The sequence below is a fragment of the Somniosus microcephalus genome, chromosome 32 (assembly GCF_052327205.1).
Source record: "Somniosus microcephalus isolate GS21.2 chromosome 32, FLI_Smic_1.0, whole genome shotgun sequence".
In the NCBI taxonomy this organism is placed as follows: Eukaryota; Metazoa; Chordata; class Chondrichthyes; order Squaliformes; family Somniosidae; genus Somniosus; species Somniosus microcephalus.
This window is the reverse complement of record NC_141018.1, coordinates 34,181,514-34,208,224: the sequence shown is the minus strand read 5'-3', so window position 1 is coordinate 34,208,224 and position 26,711 is coordinate 34,181,514. Positions and strand designations below refer to the sequence as shown.

The 26,711-nt window shown below is 49.3% G+C and overlaps 1 protein-coding gene across 2 annotated transcripts in view; it reads left to right on the top strand.

Annotated features, from left to right (window-relative positions):
- The window catches only part of igf1ra (insulin-like growth factor 1a receptor), a 305,819-nt gene that overhangs the window by 246,779 nt on the left and 32,329 nt on the right, over positions 1-26,711 (top strand). For both annotated transcript variants that reach the window (XR_015074380.1, XM_085972351.1), the window contains exons 14-20: positions 6,333-6,438; positions 9,590-9,660; positions 11,164-11,393; positions 13,691-13,801; positions 14,926-15,088; positions 15,861-15,990; positions 22,281-22,415. Coding sequence is in view for 1 of the 2 variants with exons in the window: in XM_085972351.1 (XP_085828477.1) it covers positions 6,333-6,438; positions 9,590-9,660; positions 11,164-11,393; positions 13,691-13,801; positions 14,926-15,088; positions 15,861-15,990; positions 22,281-22,415 (946 nt within the window). In the remaining variant the exon portion in view is untranslated. The remainder of the gene's footprint in view (positions 1-6,332; positions 6,439-9,589; positions 9,661-11,163; positions 11,394-13,690; positions 13,802-14,925; positions 15,089-15,860; positions 15,991-22,280; positions 22,416-26,711) is intronic.

Genomic DNA, 26,711 nt, shown 5'->3' with positions numbered 1-26,711 from the left:
GCGAGGGCAGAATGCTGCCACAGCTGAACTCTCTGGGGGCAAAGCAGGTTCTTGCGAGACTTGCAGTTTTTCTTCTCCTCCTCCTGCTGGGGTACAGTTCCACCAGCACCAGCTGCCCTGGAGCCAAGACAGCGAGCGTCGGCAGGCAGTTCGAGCACTCGGTGTCTCAGCTGACCCAGGTCCCAGCCGCATACTCCGCCCCGACGAAGGGCGACCGGGAACGCCCCGCCTACTATCCCAACTGCTGTGTCACAGCCTACAGCATATCATAGAGTCATAACGGCACAGAAGGAGGCCATTCGGCCCATCGAGTCCGTGCCGGCTCTCTCTAGAGCAATCCAGTCAGTCCCATTCCCCCGCTCTATCCCCGTAGCCCTGCAAGTTTATTTCCCTCAAGTGCCTATCCAGTCTCCCCTTGAAAACATGGAGTGTGTCCGCTTCCACCACTTCTGTCGGCAGCGAGTTCCAGGTCCTCACCACTCGCTGCGTAAAAAAGTTTTTCCTCACGTCCCCCTTGTATCTCTTGCCCAAAACCTTCAATCTGTGTCCCCTAGTCCTTGTACCATCAACTAGTGGGAACAGCCTTTCCCCGTCTAGCCTATCCAAACCCGTCATAATCTTGTACACCTCTATCAAATCACCCCTCAACCTCCTTTGATCTAATAAAAACAAATCCAGCTTCTCCAACCTGTCCTTGTAGCTATCATTGACCACTAGGCCATCAAGGAAGCCATTTTCAACTAGGCCGTTCAGGGGAGATGTCAGCAAGCACTTCTTCACACAAAGTTGTAGTGGAAATCTGGAAAACTCTCTCCTCTTTCCCCTTCCCCCCCCCCCCCCCCCCCCCCCACCAAAACTGTTGACGCTGAGGATCAATTGAAAATTTCAAGAATGAGATCGATAATATTTTTGTTAGTTAAGGGTTACGGAACCAAGGCGGGGAAGATGGAGTTTAGAGGGAGGTCAGCCATGATCTAAATGAATAGCGGAACCGGCTCGAGGGGCCGAATGGCCTGCTCCTCTTCCAATCTGGGCTAATAGTTGGATGCGGAGCTTGCTTGTAAGTACAGGAAACTTTCGATTTACCGGCACCTAAATAACCGTAAATCTCGGTTAACCGGCAAAATTCAGGAGTAGTTTCAGGTAAGTTTTACTTCATATTGTACTTGTCTTCCTCGATCTGTTGCTGTGCAAGGGTGTGGCTGCAGCTGTTGCTAAGCTACAGAGACGCTTGGAACTTGTGGCCATTGTTCTGAACCTGTTGCTAAGCAACAGGGTTTGTTGCTTTATACGGAGCCCTCAGCTCTCCGTATCTTTTACTATAGCGTTCGGTTATCCAGAATTTTTGATGAACCAGCAGCACGTCGGTCCTGTCGGTGCCGGATAAAAAAAAGTTTCCTGTAAGTAGGTTGTATAAGGCCCAATCGCATCAGCTTCCCCATTTACGCCATGAATCATATTGTGCTGCACACTCCAGTTTGTTGTAGTTACTGCTTGTGTTGGTTGTATCCTGGCTCGGAGAGCACGAAATGTCACCAGTCTCAATATTGGATTACACTTTTGATGGGTATGGGGTGGTGCCGGGAGGCCAAGGGAGCCCCAATGGGGCTGTTTACACAAGCCCGAATTAATCTGTTTGCGTCGGTTAGTTAGCAGTTAGTTAGCAGTTGGTGGAAGCTATTACTCCAGCTTTGACAATTGATAAGTAAACAAGCACCATTTTTGATGTGAAAAGAACTTGAGATTCGGAAAAAGAAACCTCTTACGTAGAAGCTGTAGTGCAAATTTTAGATCGAGCGCAGCAAAGGCAATTGTACCACAGCCGGAGTAAAGCGAGTCCTCTTTCGGCCCAGATATTTTATAATAATCAGTTTGGCGATAGTTGTTTTTCTTGACTCCCAAACAATGTTCCCTTTAAGCTGCGGTGCCGCACAGTGCTACAGGGATCCCACGCAGCCCGTGAGCCGGCTTTTATATTGGAAAAAAATCGGACGTGCGTGGACTTTTCAATGGGCTGCGCAGCCCGCCAAAGGGGCCCCCCCCCCACCCCGCGCGGCCCAAAGGAAAATTACAAGGGGAACATTGCTCCCAAAGGGTTTTCTTGTTGGTAGGCCGCTCTTCGACTGCGATTGGAAGTGAGAATAAATAGCAGCCTCCCCGGTGAGTGAAAGCTCAGGCGAGGGGGCCACAGGGGAGAGATTACAGAATGCTGAGGTACAGAGAGATCTGGGTGTCCTCGTACATGAAACACAAAAAGTTAGCGTGCAGGTACAGCAAGTAATTAGGAAGGCAAATGGAATGTTGGCCTTTATTGCAAAGGGAATGGAGTATAAAAGTAGGGAAGTCCTGTTACAACTGTACAGGGCATTGGTGAGGCCACACCTGGAGTACTGCGTACAGTTTTGGTCTCCTTATTTAAGGAGGGATATACTTTCACTGGAGGCAGTTCAGAGAAGGTTCACGAGGTTGATTCCAGAGATGAAGGGGTTGTCTTATGACGAAAGGTTGAGCAGGTTGGACCTTTACTCATTGGAGTTTAAAAGAATGAGAGGGGATCTTATTGCAACATATAAGATTCTGAAGGGGCTCGACAGGGTAGATGCAGAGAGGATGTTTCCCCTCGTGGGGGAATCTAGAACTAGGGGGCATAATTTCAGAATAAGGGGAAACCCTTTTAAATCGGAAATGAGGAGGAATTTCTTCTTTGAGGGTCGTGAATCTTTGGAATTCTCTTCCCCAGAGAGCTGTGGAGGCTGGGTCATTGAATATATTTAAGGTGGAGATAGACAGATTTTTGAACGATAAGGGAGTCGAGGGCTATGGGGAGCGGGCAGGGAAGTGGAGTTGAGGCCAAGATTAGGTCAGCTATGATCTTATTGAATGGCGGAGCAGGCTCGAGGGGCCGAATGACCGACTCCTGCTCCTATGTCTTATGTTCTTATGAGCTGAGATAGCTGCGCTCATCCAGGGCTGCAGTTGGTGCGACATTTACCCTCCTAGCCCCCTGGGTTAGGGAGGGGACAGATCAACCGGGCTCCCTGCCCCTGACCGCTCTCCGGACACGCCTGCTGGAAAATGGCATAGTTCGTCCTCCGATACGGAAGAAGTCGGCCGGAACACCATTTCATTTCACCTCCGTAAATTGGGGGGAAGGTTAGCAACTGGCTCAGCTGTGGTGCCCCCCACAGTTGAATAGCCTGGCAACACTCATTATTCCAGGCGAATGGCCACTTGGGCTGGACACCAGAGGGCTGCTGGCACCTGTTGAAACCCCACTCTGACGAGAGCGTAGGATGTGATCACCGCCATCGGGCAGTGCAGTGTTACTGGTTGTGTTATTGGAATGAGAATCCAAAGATCGTGAGTTCGAATCCCACCATGCCCGTTTGAGAATTTGAATTCGTTTTTTTTAAAAACAAAATCTGGAAATAAATAATAAAAGTGACTGTCGGGTTGTCTTGTTTATCCTACGCCATCTTAATGCCCTTTAGGGAAGGAAATCTGCTGTCCTTGCCCGGTCTGGCTGATGCAGGAAACTTTCTGGTATCCGGCACTGACGGGACCGAGCTGGTGCCGTACCATCAAAACTGCCGTAGAAACCAGCGCTAATGTTAAAACATACGGAGCTTTTGAGCTCCGTGTGAATCAACAAACCCTGTTGCTTAGCAACAGCTTCAAAACAGTCGGCCGCAACTTAAAAGCGTCTCTGTAGCTAAGCAACAGCTTCAGCTAGACCTTGCAGAGCCTGACTGGGGGGAAAAAAAAGCAACGAGAAGTAAAAAAAACTTATAGGAAACGACTCCTGAATTTTGCCGGTAGATAGAGCTTTCCGGACATTTAACCTCCGGTTAAACGAAAGTTTCCTGTAGGTGACTCCAGACCCTCAGCAATGTGGCTGACTTTTAACTGCCCTCTGAGGTGGCTTAGCAAAGACACACTGTTGTGTCGAAACAGGGCGCCTAGGGATGGGGAAATAAATGTCGGCCCTGCCAGCGACGCCCACATCCTGCGAACAAATAATTAAAAAAAAAAATTAATCCTCCCCCTCCGTGGTTAAATAGCCCGCGAGCATTCGCCAATGAGGATCTCGCACAAACGGTGTCAATTTAGCACTGGTTGCCCTGTGGAACCTTACGCGAGCACAAATCCGTGCCCTCGGGCGAGGAGGAGGATATAAAGACGCAGCGAGTTGGTGCTCACGCGCGCTGTGCATCGGGGAGGGGACGGCGACTGAAAACCGACATCCGAATCATCCGGTGCTCTTCTCTGCAGCTGGTTCCAGACTATTGTGAGCAGGTTACTACAGGAGGAAACAATATACAGGAGCAGAGAACGCGATTCATGGCCCCCCGCCCACCGAAGGAGAGCTTCTGTGGCTCTGGGCCCGCGCGCGCTCGGTGGGAGCTGGGCTCCGATTCTTGTTTTAGAAGGGGGTGTTGAGCTGCCGTTATATCGTTAATGCTGCGAACCGTTAACGGGCCCGCCTGTCTCAGTCACGCACTGTGGTCACGAGCAATGTTCCCCTTTAAGCTGCGCGCCCGCTCTGCAGGTTCCGTGGGGCCGGTGGGCCAGCTTTTAAATCGAAAAAGAGCGCCAGCGCAGAATTCCGAATGGCCCCTGCAGCCCGTTAAAGGGGCCGCCCAGGGCCCACAAAAAAAAATTAAAAGTCCAGAACCAGGGGTCACAGTCTAAGGATAAGGGGTAAGCCATTTAGGACAGAGATGAGGAGGAATTTCTTCACCCAGAGAGTGGTGAACCTGTGGAATTCTCTACCACACAGGGCAGTGGACGCCAATTCATTAAATACATTCAAGAAGGAGTTAGATATATTTCTTAAGGCTAAAGGGATCAAGGGGTATGGGGAGAAAGCAGGGACAGGGTACTGAGTTTGGATGATCAGCCATGATCTCATTGAATGGCGGAGCAGGCTCGAGGGGCCGAATGGCCTACTCCTGCTCCTATCTTCTATGTAACATTGGTCACGAGACGTCAAAATTAAAGGTGGCGCTGAATGATCGGACCGTTAGAACGGAGGACAAAGGGCATTTCCCATAAATGCATTAAGCGTTTCTAGTATCGTGAGACGTTTCTCCATTTGGTTCGTACGGACCGTGCTTCCTAGCCTGAGTTTTAAATCGGCAGTTTCGTCATTTCTCAGCTGGGTAACCCGAGTGGTGAAGACCTAGAAGTAGGAGGTTCTGTTTTCAGGGGGGGCAGGTGGTGTTTGTTTAGTATTATCAAGGGTCTTGTTGAAGACCCCCCCCCCCCCCCCCCAAACTCCACAATGCAGGAGAGCAACAACATCGGGAAGAGTAGATAAGATGAGGTAAATGACGTAAGTAATGGTTAGTTGGAACCAAAGGGCATCTTCTTCTTTCTTATAATAGCAACAAATCAGATGTCAGTATCTAAGTCGGATATCCAGGCCAAAGCTTCCGGTGTAACAGCGTGGATATCTTGTAGGCTGCCTGTGAATTTCCTCTGAGGACAGTGCTCAATGATGTGCTCCAGGGTCTGATTAGGAGCTCCACAGTCACATGATGGGGATGCTTTAATCTTCCATCTGTGGAGAAGGTGGCAGCATCTACCCTGACCAGTTCTGAGGCGGTTGATGGTTGTCCACTGTTTGCGAGGAAGGTTTGATCCTTCAGGTTGTACTGTGGGGTCCTCGATAAGGAATCCATCCCGTATGTCGCAGTTCTTTCAAGCATTTTACCATCGGTCATCAAGGCTGAGGGAAGATCGCTGAAGGGCTTCGGCGACGGTCCAAAATGGCCGCCTAGATTCGAGACAGGTTGGTGGTAGATTGTTCAAGTCAGCCTGGATCGTGTCTTTGCTGGTGTAGCGGTTGTGTTCTCTGGAGACTGCATATTCGCGGCGTAGGTGTGGTGGTGCGATGTTTGCAAGCACGGGCAGCCGAGGTGTCGGTGTCAATAAAAGCATACCAGTGATAATTCTCATAGAGAATTCAGCTGGACATCGACGGATTTGACATGCGTCCTTGATAGCCACGCCAGAGAGCAGTACTCCGCTGTAGAGTACACCAGGGCATTAAAAGCCCTTTTGATTGTAGGAGGGAGGGAGGACTGAGGGAGGAGAAGGATTCCACGGTTTTCCGATCCTGGGAACGAATGAGTTGGTGGTGCGACGTGTCTGGATTTCAACATGGAGAGCAGCAAGTGCTGAAGTTGCCTGGATTTCCTAATAAAGTCCGAAATCCTGCCAGGCAATAGCTGTTTATCTCCGATCATCTCCATTTCGTGTGGAGAGAAAGAAAGAGCACAAAGCAAACCCAGAAACCTTAACACTTTGTCTTCAATCTATCTCCACAGCACCTGGACCTGATAACCTCATGCAGTTGATCATTGCTTTGCCCATCGCTTTGCTGCTGGTGATATTTGGTCTGGTATTAACACTGTACTTCTTCAACAAGAAGCGGTAAGACCACTAAGTTACCTAATACAGTTAAATGTTTAAGAATTGTCTGTTGTTCGGCTCTGGTCTAAATCTGCCATCGTTGAAGCCTCATGGTAGGCCCAATACTGCTCCCCTCTACTCTCGCCTGATGGCATCCCAAAGAATTGCTTTGAAGTGTAGTCACTGTTGGCAAGCACGGCAGCCAATCTGCGCACAACAAGATCCTACAGATCATAGAATCATACAGAACAGAAGGAGGCCATTCGGCCCATTGTGCCTGTGCCGGCTCTTTGAAAGAGCTTTCCAGTTAGTCCCACTCTCCCCCGCTCTTTCCCCATAACCCTACAAATTTTAACTTTTCAAGTATTTATCCAATTCCCTTTTGAAAGTTACTATTGAATCTGCTTCCACCGCCCTTTCAGGCAGAGCATTCCAGCTCACAACAACTCGCTGCGTAAAAAGTATTTCCCTCATCTCCCCTCTGGTTCTTTTACCAATTAACTTAAATCTGTGTCCTCTGGTTACCGACCCTTCTGCCACTGGAAACAGTTTCTCCTTATTTACTCTATCAAAACCCTTCAAGATTTTGAACGCCTCTGTCAAATTTCCCCTTAACCTTCTCTGCTCGAAGGAGAACACATGACCAGTTAAACTAGCATTCTATACACAGCAAGGTCCCATAAACAGCAATGAGATTGTATCTGCTTTTGGAGGTGTTGGTTGAGGGAGGACTGTTGGGCGAGCTCCCTCCTCTTCAAAGTAGTGTAATGGGATCTATTACACAGGTCTAGGCAAGCTCACAGGACCTCGGTCTAATCTCTCACCCAAAAGACAGCACATCTAACAATGCAGCACTCCCGCAGGACTGCACTTGAAGGGTCAGCTTAGATTAGATTGGATGCTGGAGTTTTGGAGTGGGGCTTGAACCCAGAACCTCCTGACTCGACGGCAGGAATAGTACTATTTAGGAAGGATGTGAAGGCCCTTGAGAGGGTGCAGAGGAGATTTACCAGAATGGTTCCGGGGATGGGGGATCTTAGCTACAAGGACAGGTTGGAGAAGCTGGATTTGTTTTCATTAGATCAAAGGAGGTTGAGGGGTGATTTGATAGAGGTGTACAAGATTATGACGGGTTTGGATAGGCTAGCCGGGGAAAGGCTGTTCCCACTATTTCAATTTTCAATTTTATTTGTCACATAACCAAATACAACAAGTGAAATCCAGTCAGTGAAATGCTTTTTTCTTAACGAGCCAAGCGCACCGAGCAGCAAAGGACACTTAGCTGCTGGTACGCACGGAGCCTGCAAGGACGGCAGCCATCTTCATCGGCGCCATCACAATAGGGTCCGCTCTCGCCTCGCTCCGCCTTTCCCGCACTCCTGCCCGACGATCTTCAGCTGCCGTTGATGGTACAAGGACTAGGGGACACAGATTTAAGGTTTTGGGCAAGAGATACAGGGGGGATGTGAGGAAAAACCTTTTTATGCAGCGAGTGGTGAGGACCTGGAACTCGCTGCCGACGGAAGTGGTGGAAGCGGAGACACTCGATGTTTTCGAGGGGAGACTGGATAGGCACTTGAGGGAAATAAACTTGCAGGGCTACGGGGATAGAGCGGGGAATGGGACTGACTGGATTGCTCTACAGAGAGCCGGCATGGACTCGATGGGCCGAATGGCCGCCTTCTGTGCCGTTATGACTCTATGCCCAACTGATAACTTATATTCTGTACCTTCTGCAAGCAGCATCTTCTGGGACGATGAGACGTGGATAAAGCCTTGCATTTCAGCTGCATTGTTAACAGCTTTTGAATATTCAATACCTTAACTTGCCATTTATTTATTTTATTTATACACATTTACCGGGTGGAGCATGAGATAAATTCTGATTAATTCATCACTTAACGCTGTCACACCTTCACCACAAGGACTGCCGAGGTTCAGGGAGGAGGCCCCCATCGCCACCACTTCAAGGCAGCTCGGCGTTTATCTCACTGCTGCTTGCGGGAGCTTGCTGTGCGCCAATTGGCTGCCGCATTTGCCCACGCAACAACAGTGACTGCCCTTCAACAACAGAAAAGAAAATACTTCACTGGGATGTCCCGACGATGTGAGAGGCGCCATATCAATACAAGATTTCTCTTTTTCTCTCAAGTCCCAGAGAATCTTCACCATCATGTAGGCAAAACACGGGCCATTTTCCACACAGCAAGGTCCCGCAAACAGTGGTCAGGCAAATGAGTGGTTGATGCATTCTGGTGGTGTGGGCTGAGGCACCGGTGGATACTTGTATGTCAGCAGTTGGTCATTTTTGACAGCATATACCACAGGAGTTAATAACAGGAATGCATCAGCTGTGGCTCAGTGGGCAGCACTCTCTCTGGCCTCTGAGTCATGAAGGTCGTGGGTTCAAACCCCCACTCCAGAGACTTGAGCACAAAAATCTAGGCTGACACTCCCAGTGCAGTGCTGAGGATGTGCCGCACCGTCGGAGGCCCCGTCTGCGCTCTCAGGTGGACGTAAAAGATCCCACGGCCACTATTTCGAAGAAGAGCAGGGGAGTTCTCCCCGGTGTCCTGGCCTAATATTTATCCCTCAACCAACATCACTAAAACAGATGATCTGGTCATTATCACACTGCTGTTTGTGGGAGCTTGCTGTGCGCAAATTGGCTGCCGCGTTCCCACATTACAACAGTGACTACACTTCAGAAGTACTTCATTGGCTGTAAAGTGCTTTGGAATGTCCGGTGGTTGTGAAAGGCGCTATATAAATGAAAGTCTTTCTTTTAACACTTGTTGTTAAAGTAGGTCTTTAGTGCTGGCGGAATAAATCTCAAATCCTACTTGTACATAGTCTATTCAAGGTGAGTTTATATTCTCTCTCAACTCCCGGAGGAGTGGCATTCCGACAGTGACCTGAGATCTCCAGAGACCACTCTTCCCTATTGACATTAACTAGTGTCGCTGCTCCTAATCAAGGCCCATTTCCATCAGCGAATCCTATGGATAAAAGGGAGGGAATCCCACTCCATGGCTTCAGTTTTAAGTGAAGAATCTCTTGTTGTGTCCTTCGCGTTAATGAATGTCATTGACAGCAGTCTTTCAGTGGGAAAGTGCTTGAGCTCTTGATGGTGGCTGAGTTTTTATTAATAAATCATTTCTCTCTTGTGCAGAAATAACGATAGACTTCCAAATGGAGTCCTGTATGCATCTGTGAATCCGGAGTATTTCAGCGCTGCCGACAGTGAGTATCGAGTGAAATCCAAAATTAACGGCTCGCTGCGTCTGGGGTGGGGGAGGCCGGGTTGGGAGGGTGGGGGTGGGGAGAGGTGTTGAGGTTGGGGGGAGGGGCAAGGGTTGAGTGGGGGGTGTGGTTGGGAGGGGAGGTGGGGGGTGGGGGCAAGGACAAGAGAGAGAGAGAGAGATGGACACAAGGGGAACAGGAGTAACCCATTTGGCCCATCGAGCCTGTTCCTCCATTTTGTTAGCCATAGCAGTTTGGATCCCAGTCCCCCCCGAGCTTTCTCCCGATTCCCCGAGCTTTCTCCCAGTCCCCCCGAGCTTTCTCCCAGTCCCCCCGAGCTTTCTCCCGATTCCCCGAGCTTTCTCCCAGTCCCCCCGAGCTTTCTCCCGATTCCCCGAGCTTTCTCCCGATTCCCCGAGCTTTCTCCCGATTCCCCGAGCTTTCTCCCGATTCCCCGAGCGCTCTCCCGATTCCCCGAGCTCTCTCCCGATTCTCCGAGCTTTCTCCCAGTCCCCCCGAGCGCTCTCCCGATTCTCCGAGCTCTCTCCCGATTCCCCGAGCTTTCTCCCAGTCCCCCGAGCTTTCTCCCGATTCCCCAAGCTTTCTCCCGATTCCCCCCTAGCTTTCTCCCGATTCCCCCCGAGCTTTCTCCCGATTTCCCCCCGAGCTCTCTCCCGATTTCCCCCCGAGCTCTCTCCCGATTTCCCCTCGAGCTCTCTCCCGATTTCCCCCCGAGCGCTCTCCCGATTTCCCCCCGAGCTCTCTCCCGATTTCCCCCCCGAGCTCTCTCCCAGCCCCCCGTGCCCCAATCCGTTGTCACCATGGCCCTGTTACACACCTGAATGAATCCTGCAGCATCTGGGGCAGTCTGCATTGATGCCCTTTCTACGTTGCGGTGCCCGAACCTCACATCTATATTTAAAATACGCTTTAGAAAGGATAAAATACCCTGTGTGCAGTTTGTAGGAGAAAGCCAGGAGAAGATCAACATTTGTTCATTCCGTATTCCTCCTTCGAGCAGAGGAGGTTAAGGGGAACTTTAACAGAGAGGTTCACAATTATGTAGGGTTTGTATCGAGCAAATAAGGAGAAACTGTGTCCAGTGGCAGGAGGGTCGGTAACCAGAGGAGACAGATTGAAGATAATTGGCAAAAGACCCAGAGGGGAGATGAGGAGAATTGTTTTACGCAGCGAGTTGTTGTGATCTGGAACGCGCTGCCTGACAGCAGATTCATTAATAACTTTCAAACAGGAATTAGATAAATACGTGACATTTTTTAGGGCTATGGGGAAAGAGCAGGGGAGTGGGACTAATTGGCTAGGTCTTTCAAAGAGCCGGCACAGGCACGATGGGCCAAATGGCGGCCTCCTGTGCTGTTTGATTCTCTGATTGCATTAGCCTCATGTTTCCCCGTCCCCCACCCCCGGTTTTCTCAACGGATGATTAACCAGCAGCTTTTTTTCGTGTCCTGTCTGAGTGAGGAGCCTTTATATTTGTTCCAGTGTATGTGCCGGATGAGTGGGAGGTCCCGCGTGAGAAGATCACAATGAGCCGCGAGCTGGGCCAAGGGTCCTTTGGGATGGTGTACGAGGGAATTGCCAAGGGCGTGGTGAAGGGGGATCCAGAGACCAGAGTGGCCATCAAAACGGTGAACGAGTCGGCCAGCATGCGCGAGCGCATCGAGTTCCTCAACGAGGCGTCGGTGATGAAAGAGTTCAATTGTCATCATGTGGTACGTACAACGAGAGAAATTCAGTGCCCAGCGGGAGGAGCAATTCTCTATTGAACCTGGTTGGCTTCTAGGTAATTAAATGACTTTAGAGGCACACGACTCTAAACTATATAACACTGGGGTACAGTACTGGTGGGGACAGGTCTGTCACTGTATAACACTGGGGTACAGTACTGGTGGGTACAGGTCTGTCACTAATACTGGGGTACAGTACTGGTGGGTACAGGTCTGTCACTGTATAACACAGGTACAGTACTGGTGGGGACAGGTCTGTCACTGTATAACACGGGTACAGTACTGGTGGGTATGGGTCTGTCACTGTATAACACAGGTACAGTACTGGTGGGTACAAGCCTGTCGCTGTATAACACGGGTACAGTACTGGTGGATACAGGTCTGTCACTGTATAACACTGGGATGCAGTACTGGTGGGGACAGGTTTGTCACTGTATAACACTGGGGTACAGCACTGGTGGGGACAGGTCTGTCACTGTATAACACGGGTACCGTACTGGTGGGTACAGATCTGTCACTGTATAACACTGGGATGCAGTACTGGTGGGGACAGGTTTGTCACGGTATAACACTGGGGTACAGTACTGGTGGGTACAGGTCTGTCGCTGTATAACATTGGGGTACAGTACAGGTCTGTCACTGTATAACACGGGTACAGTACTGGTAGGTACAGGTCTGTCGCTGTATAACATGGGTACAGTACTAGTAGGTATAGGTCTGTCACTGTATAACACGGGTACAGTACTGGTGGGGACAGGTCTGTCACTAACACTGGGATACAGTACTGGTGGGTACAGGTCTGTCGCTGTATAAGACGGGTACAGTACTGGTGGGTACAGGTCTGTCACTGTATAACGGGTACAGTACTGGTGGGTACAGGTCTGTCACTATAACGGGTACAGTACTGGTGGGTACAGGTCTGTCACTATAACACTGGGGTACAGTACTGGTGGGTACAGGTCTGTCACTATAACGGGTACAGTACTGGTGGGTACAGGTCTGTCACTGTATAACATGGGGTACAGTACTGATGGGTACAGGTCTGTCACTGTATAACATGGGGTACAGTACTGGTGGGTACAGGTCTGTCACTGTATAACATGGGGTACAGTACTGATGGGTACAGGTCTGTCACTGTATAACATGGGGTACAGTACTGGTGGGTACAGGTCTGTCACTGTATTATGAGTCAAGTATTAATCTGTGTCTTAACAACAGCTACCAATTCTTGCCTTTGATATCTCCACCTTTAATCCTCCTTCACCTTTTGGTAGGACGAGTGATGTGCTATTGTCCAGATTTGCAGCAATATTGGCATTTTCACTATCTGTGGGTCTTGTGCAGTAATTGGCAGAATAACGGGGCATGCAACCTATTGCTATTTCTGGCCTCACTATCTCCTCTGACCTCAAATGGGACTCTTGTGTGTCCTCCCAACACTAAACCAGCCTCCAAAAAACATGGTCACTCTTGCACCAAGCTCTTCTCTGCATCTTTATTCCCTGTGAAGCCCGAGAATATACAGGATTTGAACACTGCACCTATTACTGTATTCAAATTACATTCGGAATAAGCAAGGCCATACCAAACGTAGGGTACTTTTGAGCTCTCTTGGTTCAGGAGAGAGAATAGCCTGCTTCTTTAGGTAAAACAACACATGCAACACTGTGCTTGGGTATATTTGTAGAAAATTCTTGTGGTCAGCTTGGCTCAGTTGGGAGCACAGGTGCCTTGTGAGTCAGGAGGTTGTGGGTTCGAGCCCTGCTGTATGCTGGCGCCGCAGTGCCATACTGAGGCAGCACGGCGCAGTCGGATGAAAGAAAGACAGACTTGCATTTATCCAGTGCCTCGGGACGTCCCAAAGTGCTTAGATGAGAGATTGGGCTGAGACTCGGCCTGTTCAGGTGCGTGTTAAAATCAAAGTGGCGTTATTTGAGGAAGAGCAGGAAGTTCTTTTGATGTCCTGGGCCCACATTCCTCCCTCAACCCAAAGCAGCACACATCTGAGTGGTGTTTGTGGGATCTTGCTGTGCTAGCCTGTAAAGCAGTCACTACATGCAACAACAACTTGCCTTTAACATAGTAAAACATCCCCAAGGCACTTAAAGTAATTCGCTGCCTGTGAGGTAGTTTGAGATGTGATGATAAATACTGGTCTTTCTTTTAATGGGAAGGCTTCAGTGGCGTGGAAGTAAAAAGCTGGCAAAAGATACTCCATAATTTATTAATCCTTCCGTGTGCGAGAGCCTGTCTCAGCTAACTGGTTCTCTTGGCCTCCTTAGGTACGTCTGCTCGGTGTGGTATCCCAAGGGCAGCCGACCCTGGTTATCATGGAACTGATGACTCGCGGGGACCTGAAGAGCTATCTGCGGTCACTGCGACCGGACGTAGAGGTGAGTGACAGCTGTCGACCCACGGGGGAGACTGGTAGCTCATGAGTTATCGAGCAGCGTCTCTCGGTTGCTTTACTGATGTGAATAACATAGCCACCCAGGAACATGAGCGTTCATTATCCTGGTGGTGAGCATCGGCCAACGTCTGATCTTGAAGGTATGGTAAACCACTGTTATACCTGTCTGTATGTGTATGTGTATTCCACTAGGTACAGGTCTGGACATGCCTCGGCTGACTCCTCCCACTATTCCAGGTATATAAGTGACTACCTCCCAGTCCCTTAGTATTCTGGACGGGTCGACCACTCGAGACAAGACCTTCATTCTTTAGTTAATAAAAGCCTGGTTGTTACTCGCTTAACCTCAGTCTTTTGAGTAATTGATGGCGCATCAGAAGGCAAGTTCGAGAATCTAATTAAAGGAGCCACCGCTGACATAAATCCAATCTTGGCACCATTCATTTGCAGTGGGGGTTTTTTTTTGTAAGATGTTCTTTCCTCCATCCCTCCCATATCTCTGTCCTTTTGTTTAATTCGTTCTCGTGATGTGAGCATCACTGGCAAAGCCAGCATTTATTGCCCGTCCCTAATTGCCCTTGAGAAGGTGGTGGTGAGCTGCCTTCTTGAACCGCTGCAGTCCGTGTGGTGTGTCGTAGTGCTTTGGTGCAACTGAATGGCTTGCTGGGCCATTTAAGAGTCAACCACATTGCTGTGGGTCTGGAGTCACATATCGGCCAGACCGGGTAAGGACAGCAGATTTCCTTCCCTGAAGGACATTAGTGAACCAGATGGGTTTTTACAACAATCCGGTAGTTTCACAGTCACCATTATTGATACTAGCTTTTTATTCCAGATTTATTTAATTAACTGAATTTAAATATTTAAATTCCCCAGCTGCTGTGCTGGGATTTGAACTTGTGTCTCCGAGATCATTAGTTGAGGCCACTGGATTAATAGTCCAGTAACATAACTACTATGCTACTGTACCCGTGCAAGCCTGAAGGAAAACCCACTCTAGCTAAATGTGCAGAAGGCAGGGGGGTAATTGAGTTTGGCCTCCATCAAAGGCTAGCTTTGGTGTCACGAGTACTGGATGCTTCAGTTATACTATGGATCTCCCAACAGAATAACCCAGGCCAGCCGCCACCCCCCACCCTGAAGAAGATGACACAGATGGCGGGCGAGATCGCTGACGGCATGTCTTACCTCAACGCTAACAAGTTTGTTCACCGAGATTTAGCAGCTCGAAACTGTATGGTGGCAGAGGATTATACTGTAAAGATCGGAGGTGAGTTTTCCTGACTCTGGTCATTGTAGCAGCTGTGAATCACCGTCATCTGATCTTTAGTCAAACCAACGGCGTCCTCGAGTAAAAAGATTTAACAATATACTTGTATGCGCACATTGTACTGTAATACACTCTGGTGTCAGCCGTGGCTCAGTGGGCAGCACCCTCGCCTCTGAGTCAGAAGGTTGTGGGGTTCAAGCCCCACTCCAGGGACTTGAGCACATAAAGCTAGGCTGACACTCCCAGTGCAGTGCTGAAGGTGTGCCGCACTGTCTTTCGGATGAGACGTTAAACCGAGGCCCCGTCTGCCCCTCTCGGGTGGAGGTTGGGGCAAGGACCGATTCAGCCTCCGCCGTGACTTCCCCCCGCGGTCATAGGCTTACTGACACAGGCTGCCGACTCGGGACGGGTGAGGAACGGGCACTTGGACAAGGTGGCGACCCGTGCCTGTGACACCATGTTCCCATTAATTTTTTTTAGCCCCTTTAAGGGGGTCGCGTGGCCCGTTCAAAATAGCGTGCGGGCCGGCTGGTGGGAGTTCCACGTTGCCTGTGAGCCTGACCCAGCCAGAATCAGCACCTTCGGGGGGCGGGGGGGGAGCATGTTTACCTCAAACTGCGGCCACATTTTGTTTGCCGCTTGACCTTCGCCATTCCTCGAGCCTCTGAGTTAATTTGTCTTTTTTGAGGTGTACACTTTTCTGGGCTCCATTTGGCACAAGTGAAAAGCAGAGATCGTTACGAAGTGTCTGTCCTTTTCCCCCCCCCCACAGATTTTGGGATGACACGAGACATCTACGAGACGGATTATTACCGGAAAGGTGGGAAGGGGCTGCTCCCTGTCCGTTGGATGTCGCCAGAATCACTGAAAGACGGTGTTTTCACCACACACTCCGATGTCTGGTATGTCTGTCTTTTATGTTTCCCGTAGCCTTCAGCTCTTCTCAAACCAATGCTGCCATCATTGCTGCCTGGTCAAAAATGCCCAAACTAAATCTCTGGAGCAGAAGTATCCATTTTAAACAGCACACACATATTGCAAGCATTAAACGCCACAATCCTCTTTTTTTTGTTGAAAATCAAGCCTTTTAGTTACGACAGCGATTTACTTGTACTTCTTGCAATTTAGTATTCTGTATTCGCTGCTCACGATGCATTCTCCTCTACATTGGGGAGACCAAATGCAGATTTGCGGAACACCTCCGCTCAGTCGGTAAGGGTGACCCCGAGCTTCCGGTCGCCTGTCACTTTAATTCGCCGCTCCATTCCCCACTCGGACCTCACCGTCCTCGGCCTCTTGCATTGTTCCAGTGAAGCTCAGCGTAAGCTCGAGGAACAGCACCTCATCTTTCAATTAGGCACTTTACAGCCTTCTGGACTCAACATCGAGTTCAACAATTTCAGACCATAACCGCTGCCCCTATATTTTTTTTCTCTCTCTCTCTCACATGGCAGCTGTTGATCATTCTGCCATCGCCATTTACACCTCATCTAGAGCCATCTTTTGTTTCATCACTTATCCCATTACCATCTCCTTCTGCCTCGCACCATCATCCCTTTTGTCTCTTAATCTCTCCTGCCTTCCATCCTATCACAGACCTTCCCTTTTGTTCTTTCCTCCCCTCCCCCCTCTCCCTGCCCCTGCACTTGCTTAAAAACCTGTTCCATCTCCAACTTTTCCCAGTTCTGACGAAGGGTCATCGACCTGAAACGTTAACTCTGTTTCTCTCTCCACAGATGCTGCCTGACCTGCTGAGCATTTCCAGCGTTTCATGTTTTTATTTCAGATTTCCAGCATCCACAGTATTTTGCTTTTGTATTAGTTACGACAGCTCTTTTTGCCACTCTGCGAATAATTCCCCATATATTTTGAATGGGTTCCGCAAACGCTTTTCCCTGCTTTTTTTATTTTGTGGGATTAATTCTCGGGGGAACGTGCCGAGATTGTGGTTTCTGCCCACACTCTTTCCCCCCCCTCCCCACCCTATGTTTCGCCCGTCACGGCCAGAGAATCCAGCGCCTGACACGCGTGTCGCGAGCACGTCTCCCTGTGTCCCCCCAGTGGGTGGCGAGTCGGGCGGGGATTCCCACTGCCGTTACTCTCGTCTCGAAGCCCATGCCAACTTCCTCTCCAAAGTTAATTTTATTTGACCCCGCCGCGCATGCATGTTACAGTAACGCAGGGAGGAGTTTGTTCGGTGCCGTCACCGCGTTTCACACAGTGCCAGTTGCGACTGCAGCCAGCGGTGAGGAGAACATAAGAAATAGGAGCAGGAGTCGGCCATTTGGCCCCTCGAGCCTGCTCCGCCATTCAATAAGATCATGGCTGATCTTATACTTCAACTCCACTTTCCTGCACTATCCCCATATCCCTTCATTCCCTTAATATTCAAAAATCTTATCGATCTGCACGTGTTTCCCCTATTTTCATTGCTCCACCATTGGCGGTTGTGCCTTCAGCTGCCTGGGCCCTAAGCTCTGGAATTCCCTCCCTAAACCTCTCTGCCTCGCCACCTCTCTCTCCTCCTTTAAGCTGCTCCTTAAAACCAATCTCTTTGACCAATTATTTGGTCACCTGTCCTAATATCTCCTTTGGTGTCAAATTTTGTTTGATAACACCCCTGTGAAGCGCCTTAGGACCTTTTACTATATTAAAGGTGCTATATAAATACAAGCTGTTGTTGGTGCTGATTCTTGCTGTAGAGGGGTTAGAAACATAGGAACAGGAGTTGGCCATTTGGCCCTTCGAGCCTGCTCCGCCATTCAATAAGATCATGGCTGATCCTCTAACGGGGAATTACAGACCGGTAAGCCTGACATCGGTAGTGGGGAAAATGCTAGAGTCCATTATAAAAGATTTAATAGCAGAGCACTTGGAAAACAGTGACAGGATTGGACAAAGTCAACATGGATTTAAAAGGTAAATCGTGCTTGACTAATCTACTGGAATTTTTTGAGGATGTAACTAGTAAAATAGATAAGGGAGAACCAGTGGATGTGGTGTATTTGGATTTTCAGAAGGCTTTCGATAAGGCCCCACATAAGCGATTAGCGTGTAAAGTTAAGGCACATGAGATTGGGGGCAAGGTATTGACTTGGATAGAGAACTGGTTGGCAGATAGAAAGCAAAGAGTTGGAATAAACGGGTCTTTTTCCGAGTGGCAGGCAGTGACTAGTGGGGTACCACAGGGATCGGTCCTTGGACCCCAGCTATTCACAATATATATTAATGATCTAGACAAGGGAACTAGATGTAATATCTCCAAATTTGCAGACGACACAAAGCTGGGTGGGCATGTGTGCTGTGAGGAGGATGCCGAGAAACTACAGGATGATTTGGACAGGTTGGGTGATTGGGCAGAAGCATGGCAGATGCGATATAACGTGGATAAATGTGAGGTTATCCACTTTGGTGGCAAAAACAGGAAGGCAGATTATTATCTGAATGGCAATAGATTGGGAGAAGGGGAAGTGCAACGAGACCTGGGTGTCCTTGTGCACCAGTCGCTGAAGGTAAGCATGCAGGTGCAGCAGGCGGTTAAGAAGGCAAATGGTATGTTGGCCTTCGTAGCGAGAGGGTTTGAGTACAGGAACAAGGATGTCTTGCTGCAGTTGTACAGGGCCTTGGTGAGACCACATCTGGAGTACTGTGTGCAGTTTTGGTCACCTTATCTGAGGAAGGATATTCTTGCCATGGAAGGAGTTCAGCGAAGATTCACCAGGCTGATACCTAGAATGGCAGGAATGACGTATGAGGAGAGATTGGGACGATTGGGCTTGTACTCGCTGGAGTTTAGAAGAATGAGAGGGGATCTCATTGAAACTTATAAAATTCTGGCAGGACTGGACAGACTAGATGCAGGGAGGATGTTCCCGATGGTCGGGGAGTCCAGAACCAGGGGTCACAGTCTAAGGATAAGGGGTAGGCCTTTTAGGACAGAAATGAGGAGGAATTTCTTCACCCAGAGAGTGGTGAACCTGTGGAATTCTCTACCACAGAAGGCAGTAGAGGCCAATACATTAAGTATATTCAAGAAGGAGTTGGATATATTTCTTAAGGCTAAAGGGATCAAGGGATATGGGGAGAAAGCAGGGACCGGGTACTGAACTTGGATGATCTGCCATGATCGCATTGAATGGCGGAGCAGGCTCGAGGGGCCGAATGGCCTACTCCTGCTCCTATCTTCTATGTTTCTATGTTTCTCTACCTCATCTCCACCTTCCTGCACTATCCCCATATCCCTTGATTCCCTTAATATTCATTGGCCATGAAAGCTGCCGGATTGTCACACCAATCCAACTAAACTGGGAACAGAAAAGGAAACCTGAGATTACTAGCCGGTCCGGCCTACATGTGATCATAAGTTGTTGATTCGCAATGCTCTTACTGCCCTAGCAAGCCACTCAAGTTATAAACAAGGAAGCGCAACCCAAATCCACCTTCTCGGGAGTGAGCAGTAAGCCCATCCCAAGAATGATTTGTTTTTTTTTAAAAGAAAAGGAACTTTGTCCTTTTCTGATGACCAGGAATCAGTCACTACACATATAATATAAAAACAAAACATGCTGGAAATACTCAGCCGGTCAGGCAGCATCTGTGGAGGGAGAAACAGGGTTAGCGTTTCAGGTCGATGACCCTTCGTCAGAACTGGGAAATGTTAGCGATGTAACAGGTTTTAAACAAGTGCAGGGGCAGGGCGAGGGGGGGGGGGGGAGCGGAGGAAAGAACAATAGGGAAGGTCTGTGATAGGATGGAAGGCAGGAGAGATTAAATGACAAAAGGGATGATGGTGCGAGGCAAAAGGAGATGTAATGGGACAAGTTAAGAAACAAAAGATGGGTCTAGAGGAGGTGTAAATGGGGATGGCAGAATCATCAACAGCTGCCGTCTGGAAAAAATAGGGGCCGAGGTTAAGTCTGAAGTTGATGAACTCAATGTCGAGTCCAGAAGGCTGTAAAGCGCCTAATCGAAAGATGAGGTGCTGCTCCTCGAGCTTATGTGAGCTTCATTGGAGCAGTGTAAGAGGTCAGAGTGGGGAGCGGAGAATTAACTAGTCACCACATATAACTGGATCATAGGTTTCCCAACCCAACCCAACCCAGCAAAACGCAATGAAATCTGACCCCCGCACGCCCCCCTCCCTCCCCCCACCTTCTGCCCTCCCCACCCCTGAAATGGCTGCAGTAATTTAAACAAGGAACTGCAGAAACATCAAACATCTGGTATCGGCAGGATGTGGTCAGGTGACTCTCTGGCGGGGAGGGCAGGCTTTGAACCGGCTCCGCAGCAGCAGCGGCTGACCTTGATCAGAAACAGATTGGTGGTGTGGCATTACATCTTGCGCTGGATTTTCTGACGTCTAATTGGCTGCGGTTCCTGGGAGTTTCGAATGAAGAAACAATTTATCCTCTTTATTACCTGGAACAGCAGCCTTTTTTTTTCAATGTTTGAAAGAATTCAAATAGCCTTGTTAAAATCTGCCTTTCTTTCAGGCGCGTTCAGAGACTTGTTCTTTGCCCTGCGGGCGTTTTAACCCGTCTCTCTCTACAAAGATTTATTTTCGTACTTGCAATGATAGAACAATGCCACATTTCCACCTCCTCTCGTCAGGCGTTGACTCGTTGCCGGGGGTGGGTACGGCTCCGTCAGAGTCCGCACCGCTCGGGAGATGCCGCCGCGATTGTTCATGCGTGAGTCGAGATAGCGTCAACGAGCATTCGAACCAGGGAGGGCATTGCAGCCAAGCCCAATCCTGCCAGCCACACTCGTGACACGCTGTTCTTTACAAGCCCGTTGACTGGACAGCAAGGCTAGGGACGGGAAGGCGGACATCTTCCTCCTGGTCTGTCCAATGTACAGGGCCTTGGTGAGACCACACCTTGAGTATTGTGTGCAGTTTTGGTCGCCTTATCTGAGGAAGGATGTTCTTGCCATGGAGGGAGTGCAGCGAAGATTCACTAGACTGATACCTGGGATGGCAGGAATGACGTATGACGAGAGATTGGGTCGATTGGGCTTGTACTCGCTGGAAGAATGAGAGGGGATCTCATTGAAACTTATAAAATTCTAACAGGACTGGACAGACTAGATGCAGGAAGGATGTTCCCGATGGCGGGGGAGTCCAGAACCAGGGGTCACAGTCTATGGATAAGGGGTAAGCCATTTAGGACAGAGATGAGGAGGAATTTCTTCACCCAGGGAGTGGTGAACCTGTGGAATTCTCTACCACAGAAGGCAGTGGAGGCCAATTCATTAAATATATTCAAGAAGGAGTTAGATATATTTCTTAAGGCTAAAGGGATATGGGGAGAAAGCAGGGACAGGGTACTGAATTTGGATGGTCAGCCATGATCGCATTGAATGGCGGAGCAGGCTCGAGGGGCCGAATGGCCTACTCCTGCTCCTATCTTCTATGTTTCTATGACCCCTGCTGGAAATTGCGCATGTGGCTGCATGTTGCTGGGCAGATTAGGCTCGGATATGAGGCCCCCCTCCCTCTCCACAGCCAAAGGGTCACTTAATGCTTGAATGCCCACCTTGGTGAGTTACTGGAAAGTGATGAGTGCCCATTAACAGGACCCAGCAATAGTAATGGCCTGTGGTTGCCTCTTTTCAGTATTTCTGTTGAGCATCCAGGTTTATTTGAATTCTGCTCCAAAAACAGGTTTTTGCTGGGTTTTTTTTTAAACAAACCCTCGATCCTTTATTACAACAGTAATACCCGAGTGTAATTTAAATTGGTTGAATTTTGAAATGAAACAACCACAGCAACTTACATTTATATAGCGCCTTTAAAGTAGTAAAACGTCCCAAGGCGCTTCACAGGAGCGATTATCAAATGAAATTTGACACCGAGCCACATGAGATATTTGGGCAAGGTGACAGGGATAGGTTTTAAGGAGCAACTTAAAGGAGGGCGGAGAGGTTTAGGGAGGGAATTCCAGAGCTTGGGGCCCGGGCAGCTGAAGGCACGGCCGCCAATGGTGGAGCGATTAAAATCGGGGGATGCGCAAGAGGCCAGAATTGGAGGAGCGCCGAGATCTGGGAGGGTTGTAGGGCCGGAGGAGGTTACAGAGATAGGGAGGGGGCGCAAGGACATGGAGGGATTTGAAAACGAGGATGAGAATTTTAAAATCGAGGTGTTGATGGAATGAATGGGTGTTTTTTTTTGCTCCTTCCCCTCCCATTGCAGGTCGTTTGGTGTTGTTCTCTGGGAGATAGCCACCCTGGCTGAGCAGCCGTATCAGGGCATGTCCAACGAGCAAGTTCTACGTTTCGTGATGGAGGGCGGCTTGCTGGAGCGACCGGAAGCCTGCGCCGACAGCCTGTAAGTGAGAAACCAATGCAAAGGCCGGCGGGGGGGGGGTGGTGTTGGAGCTTTACAGAACTGGCTGGCTTAAGGATTGAGATGCTGAGGCCCCATTTGCAAGATGCAATAGAATGCTAGCGTTCACTGCAGCACGAGCACCCTTGGGAACGTACGGCCGACTGGGTCCATCAATTTTTGATGGGCCTCCACCCTCCCAAAGCCCATCATCTCACCATTTCCTGCAATGCCTTCCAGCTTCAAAAATGCATCTTAATTGTCCCATTTATCCTCTCTGCTTCCATCTCCTTCTCTGCCAAAAGCTTGCCACAAACGTTGGATGAAAAAGGTTCCACCTAATTTCCTTTCTTATGTCTAACTAATTTTAACTGGCTGCGCCCTTCACTGGACTGGAACCATTTTCTGCCATTTCCAATGCCCTTCTCATAACTTTGGACCTCTAGCTCGGTCGCCTCCAAGATCCTCCTCAACAGCAAGAAGACGTCTGAAAGCACTTTCGCGCTAAAGCAGGGGGAAAACAGTGGACACCAAGAAAGAGGGAAAGCACAAAGGAGTATTTTTTTAAAAAAATTTAAAGTTCCCTTATGGGATGTGGGCGCCGCTGGCAAGGCCAGCATTTATTGCCAATCCCTAGTTGCCCCTTGAGAAGGTGGTGGTGAGCCGCCGCCTTGAACCGCTGCAGTCCGTGTGGTGAAGGTGCTCCCACAGGGCTGTTAGGGAGGGAGTTCCAGGATTTTGACCCAGCGGCGATGAAGGAACGGATCTGGGGGTTCTGGTGCACGAAACTCAAAAGGTTAGTATGCAGGTGCAGCAAGTGATTAAGAAGGCCAATGGAATGTTGGCTTTCATTGCTAGGGGGATAGAATATAAAAATAGGGAGGTATTGCTTCAGTTGTACAAGGTATTGGTGAGACCGCACCTGGAATACTGCGTACAGTTTTGGTGTCCATACTTAAGAAAGGACATACTTGCTCTCGAGTCAGTACAAAGAAGGTTCACTCGGTTAATCCCGGGGATGAGGGGATGGACATATGAGGAGAGGTTGAGTAGATTGGGACTCTACTCATTGGAGTTCAGAAGAATGAGAGGCGATCTTATTGAAAGATATAAGATTGTGAAGGGGTTGGATCGGGTGGATGTGGGGAGGATGTTCCCGATGATGGGTGAAACTAGAACTAGGGGGCATAGTCTTAGAATAAGGGGCTGCTCTTTCAAAACTGAGATGAGGAGGAACTACTTCACTCAGAGGGTGGTAGGTCCATGGAATATGCTGTCCCAAAAAGCTGTAGAAGCTACATCATTACATAAATTTAAAACAGAAATAGACAGTTTCCTAGAAGTAAAGGGAATTAAGGGTTACGGGGAGCGGGCAGGAATTTGAACATGAGTCTAGGTTCGGATCGGTCATGGCCCTGTGGGTAGCGGAGCGGGCCCAGGGGCCGTGTAGCCTGATCCTGCTCCTATTTCGTGTGTCTAATTCTGTTAGATTCAGGAGATGGTTCTGTGATAGTGGATTGGCGGTTAGGATCAGATCAGCCATGATCTTATTGAATGGCGGAGCAGGCTCGAGGGGCCGATTGGCCTACTCCTGCTCCTATTTCTTATGTTCTTATGGCCGATATACTTCTAAGTCAGGATGCTGTGTGACTTGGAGTTGGTGGTGTTCCCATGTGCCTGCTGCCCTTGTCCTTCTAGCTGGAAGAGGTCGCGGGTTTGGGAGGTGCTGCCGAAGAAGCCTTGGCGAGTTGCTGCAGTGCATCTTGTAGATGGTACACACTGCAGTCACGGTACGCCGGTGGTGGAGGGAGTGAATGTTTAAGGTGGTGGATGGGGTGCCGATCAAGCAGGCTGCTTTGTCCTGGATGGTGTCGAGCTTCTTGAGTGTTGTTGGAGCTGCACTCATCCAGGCAAGGGGAGAGTATTCCGTCACACTCCTGCCTTGTGCCTTGTAGATGGTGGAAAGGCTTTGGGGAGTCAGGAGGTGAGACACTCGCTGCAGAATACCCAGCCTCTGACCTGCTCTTGTTGCCAAGTTCAGGGACAACAGCATAGTAGCTGAATAAAGAGCTGTGACTCCTGAAGCAAAGGGTGTGTGCGTACAGACACATTGGCTGGAAATCTCTAATAAGGCGGGCACAGGTCACGGAGAGACTTCCGAAAGCAAGGATGAGAATTTTGATGTCAACTCCAGGGTTTACGGGGGGCAGCTGGTGGAACTTGGAGATTGTGCAGGTGATGACATGGGCGGTGACATTTTGAATAAGTTGTAACTAGTGGAGCTTTCTGTTTTCCAAAGAAAACAAGCCAAGTTCCTGACTGGTGGAAGTGTGGTCGTGTTCAGAGCCTCCCCGATTTACATCTTATTGCCGTCTTGTCCGTTTTGCGGCCAGCGCCTGCCTGAGGTTTGATGGTCGTGTGCACAGCCCTGTGCAGCTGTTTCCCCTTCTTGCTTTACTCCAGCCCTTCTGATTTGACATTTCTGCCTGGTTCCTCATTGTCCAACCATCTTTTCCTTTGTCCCCATCCTAGTCTTTGTCCCTTCATTTCTCCCACAGTGACCAGGTGCTGGTCTTCCTCTGGTTACAAGTATTATGGTTTTCATTAATGTCCAGTATGGGCTTTCGTTACCTTTATCTTAGCTCTCTCACTTTCTCACACCCTCTTTCTCGCTCATTCTTTCTTACTTTCTCTCTTTCTTTCCCATTTTTTCTCTTTCTCTTTTTCTCTCTCTCACTCTCACACTTTCATACTCTCTCGCTCTCTTTCTCTCCTCCTCTCTCTCCTTCTCCCCCTCCTCTCCTCTCTCTCCCTCCTCTTCTCTCTCTCTCTCCCTCCTCTTCTCTCTCTCTCTCTCTCTCTCTTCTCTCTCTCTCCTCTTCTCTCTCTCCTCTCTCTCACTCTCTCTCCTCCTCTCTCTCCTCTTTCTCTCTCTCCTCTTCTCTCTCTCTCCTTCTCTCTCCTCCTCCTCTCTCTCTCTCCTCTTCTCTCTCCTCTTCTCTCTCCTCTTCTCTCTCTCCTCTTCTCTCTCCTCTTCTCTCTCTCCTCTTCTCTCTCTCTCTCTCCTCTTCTCTCTCCTTCTCTCTCTCTCCTCTTTTCTCTCTTTTTCTCTCTCTCTCTTCTCCCTCTCTCTCCTCTCTCTCTCTCTCTCTCTCTTTCTCTCTCTCTCTTCTCTCTCTCCTCTTCTCTCTCTCTCCTCCTCTCTCCTCTTCTCTCTCTCTCTTCTCTCTCTCTCCTCTTCTCTCTCTCACTCTCCTCTCTCTCTTCTCCCTCTCTCTCTCTCTCCTCCTCTCCTCTCTCTCTCTCTTCTCTCTCTCTCCTCTTTCTCTCTCTCTCCTCTCCTCCTCTCTCCTCTTCTCTCTCTCTCTTCTCTTCTCTCTCTCTCTCCTCTCCTCTTCTCTCTCTCTCTCTCCTTTTTCTCTCTCTCTCTCTCACCTCTTTTCTCTCTCTCTCTCTCTCCTCACTATTTCCACCCTCTGTTTCTTTGCCGCCCTTTCTCTGCCCTTCCCCTTCCTTGTATCTCTCTTTCTCTATCTCTTTCGCTCCCGGAGTGCCAGAAGAAAACCATCTCAGCAGCTTACATTGTGACGCAAATCAGAAAGTGGGTAGCTATAGCAGGATATGAATGCCAGAAACCCACTGCTCAACATTTCCATACGCAAGATAACTTGTAGTGGGAAAATATTGGAATTTAATTTGGTAATGTTGGCAGTCTGACAATGCAGCAAATCAAATTCCTGACTATAAAAATGGTGAGTATATCGGCAATTACTGTCGCTTCTAAAACTGGCAATTAATCTGCAGCCGTTCGCAAATTAAATTGCCATATCATCAAATATTTCAATCCAGAGTTCCCATGAATCAAACGCACTTTCATCATGGCGTTTTATTTTCATTCCCTTTCTTTCTGCTGCCACCCAATCTCCAGTTGCGTCTCTCCCGCTCCTGAGGTTGCCAGCTTGTAGAATTGTGCAGTCTTCCAGCTGGGAGACTGGCCATTCGGCCCGTCAAGCCTGTGCCGGCGATTGGCTCCAAGCGAGCAACCGGTTCTAACTCCACCATCCCCGCTGACGTGTGCTGGGCCGCAGTTACACAGGCACCGACCAGTTGGCCTGTAGTCACTCACCAGGCTAGCGCTGATAATGAGCGTCAGCCGGTTACTCCATTGCATCTGGGAGTCGGAGCCAGGTCCCATCCTGTCCTCGTCCAAACCTCCATGTAGCCGTACTTCTAGCTGTTGTCACTGGGTACAATCAGGAGCGGGAATGTGGCTGCCTTGACTTGGCCTTCTCCCTCTCC